Raw genomic sequence first — 2,234 nt, 5'->3', positions numbered from 1 at the left:
AATTTTTAAGAAGTTTTATTTTGAAAACACATGGAATCAGTTGCATTATCCATACGTCTACAACAGCAGAGAAACAGTGATGGTAGATTATCCCCATGGGGGACAAGTGTGCTTTGACAAAACAAATAATAGAAATAACTTCAAATACAATAACACAGCACAAAATAAGATTAAATTAAGAGAAGGAACGGGCTACTAAGAAGAGTCACGAGTGTGGAGAAGGTGCGTCTCGTGAGAAGCGTCGGGCTCAGGTGACGTTCCCTGGAGACCTCCTGCACCTGGAGCTGGAGCAGCTCAGTTCAGTTCCAGATCATTCATGTATTCCTGGACCCAGGGCTCGCTGGGGTTAGCACACACTTGTCTGCCCCTTTTGGTTTGGAATCTGTGGGACAAGGAATGGACAGATTAGAATCCCACGGAACCTTGCCTGTGGTAGGTATGTATCTTCCTTTGCTTGACCATGGTTCATGTTGGACAGCTCTAATAGATGGGGAAACCCTTCCTGGGGTGGTGCTAGAACTGGACTCCTTGTAAATTCTACTCTGGATTTAGTTCCACCTCCTGGGTTGCCCACATTAGGAACAAATGAGTTTTGCAATCAATATGGATACATCACCCTACTCATTCTCTATTGGTCCTAGCAATGACTTTTCTGTGTGTTTTTCTAAGCATGGTTTAGGAAATCAGCCCACATCTCCCGTCATCTTTTTTACTTTCCCTGGTTTCCTGGCTTCTGGCTAACTTCCTCTCCCAGAAACCCCCTTCCTCTCCCTTGGCTCCTACCCAGCCCCCTCTGGACTCACAGGTGACTTCAAGACTTGATCCTCACTGACTTCTGGAAGGGCTTCAGCCCTGAGACTTGCCTCCCTACTGCTTGATTCCATCTTCCCCCAATAGGCTCCCTTTTCTAATCCTGCCCTCACCCTTGCCTCGTAGAGCAGCCCCAGGCTTGATACTCACACCACGGCTGGCTGGGAGCAGAGGCTGCTGGTCTCGAAGTAATCAGTCACAAAGTTGCGAGGGAGCTGCCTCAGGGTGTAAGAAAAGCAGCAGGCGGTGGGAGGGTCTGAGCCCACTAGAAAGAAAGGCAGGGGTGAGATAGAAGCTCTACAACAACCTGTTAATTTTGGCTTCTAATCATAGATATTCAGTGACCATTTCTATAGGATGACCAGATCCCAAAATATGGTCCCTTGTATCCAATCTCATGCACCCTAAGTAGGAGTATTATTCTGAGTAGAAGATCATAAGAGAAAGCCATGGAAGAATTCTAGAAGTTTGGAGCTGGACTGAGTCTCAGGGCATGTGTCTAACTCCCTCCATTTTACAGATGGGGAAACCAAGGCACAGAAAGAGACAGGAACTTGCTTAAATGAGTCTACTGGTTGCCATTTCTTAAGAAAACAGGAACTTAACTATTACTGAATGCCTACTAGATTCTACATTTAAGAGCAGGATACTTGGAAATCTTCCTGTCTCCCTTTTGTCTAATCCCTAGATTCACTGTTAGATCAGCCCCAACTAGAAAAGTCAACACTGCCTACACCATGACTTTAGAAGTTAGCGGCTGGAAGAGTGGACTTACTTGGTGCTGAGAGCGTCGGGGAGTAGAAGGCAGCCACGAGCACAAGGAGAGAAAGGACAGTCACACACAGCTTCATGGTCTTGGCAGAGGAGAGGCTTTCCTGGAGCTGAGACTGCAGAGCCCAGAAGCTTCAGAACCCAACTGTGTTCTGCACTGAAACTGATTTGGGAACCCCTCTTTATAGGAACTCTGAGGCCTTGGACAGAGTTGGAGGCACAGGAGGGCAAATGGAATTTCCAGGGTAGAGATGATGTCATGGTGCCAATATGGAAACTAAAGCTAGCTGACAGCTTCTCTTCCCCAGGGCGATGTCATCACAGAGGAGGGGGGAAGTGGAGAAGAAGTGGGCTGTACTGTAGAGGGAAGTGGTACACCAAAGGCAGTGATCAAGACTGTGGAGAGAATTGCAAACCCAAGAGGAAGGACGAAACATTCACACCTGTCAGATGCTCTCGGCGGTTGGCGCCTCCAGAAGCTGGAGGCTTCACGTCAGTCTTTCCAGGGCTGCCTGGCCTGAAGAAGGAAGGGGCGGCCAGGACTCCATGTCCCACTCCTGGGACTCCTTCTGCTGAGCTGAGTGACCTTGGTGCCCTGTACATTTTCTTGGACGTAAAGAGAGAGTCCAGGGGCGCCTGGGTGGCTCAGTTGG

At 48.5% G+C, this 2,234-nt stretch overlaps 1 protein-coding gene across 2 annotated transcripts; it reads right to left on the bottom strand.

Annotated features, from left to right (window-relative positions):
* Positions 1-1,743, bottom strand: LOC110592918 (C-C motif chemokine 4). 2 transcript variants are annotated; one of them, XM_021704108.1, is made up of 3 exons: positions 1,586-1,743; positions 961-1,075; positions 1-382 (listed from the first exon to the last, which is right to left on the bottom strand). In XM_021704108.1, exons 1-3 carry the CDS (start codon positions 1,659-1,661, stop codon positions 295-297), a joined length of 279 nt encoding a protein of 92 aa, XP_021559783.1. In that variant the 5' UTR covers positions 1,662-1,743; the 3' UTR covers positions 1-294. The 2 variants fall into 2 exon arrangements, with proteins under 2 accessions (XP_021559783.1, XP_044777477.1); XM_044921542.1 differs by having other exon boundaries at positions 1-367.
* Positions 1,744-2,234: the final 491 nt, after the last annotated feature.

Source organism: Neomonachus schauinslandi, chromosome 15 (genome assembly GCF_002201575.2).
Source record: "Neomonachus schauinslandi chromosome 15, ASM220157v2, whole genome shotgun sequence".
NCBI classification, from domain to species: domain Eukaryota; kingdom Metazoa; phylum Chordata; class Mammalia; order Carnivora; family Phocidae; genus Neomonachus; species Neomonachus schauinslandi.
The sequence above is the reverse complement of the archived record's forward strand: the minus strand, read 5'-3'. Positions and strand labels throughout refer to the sequence as shown.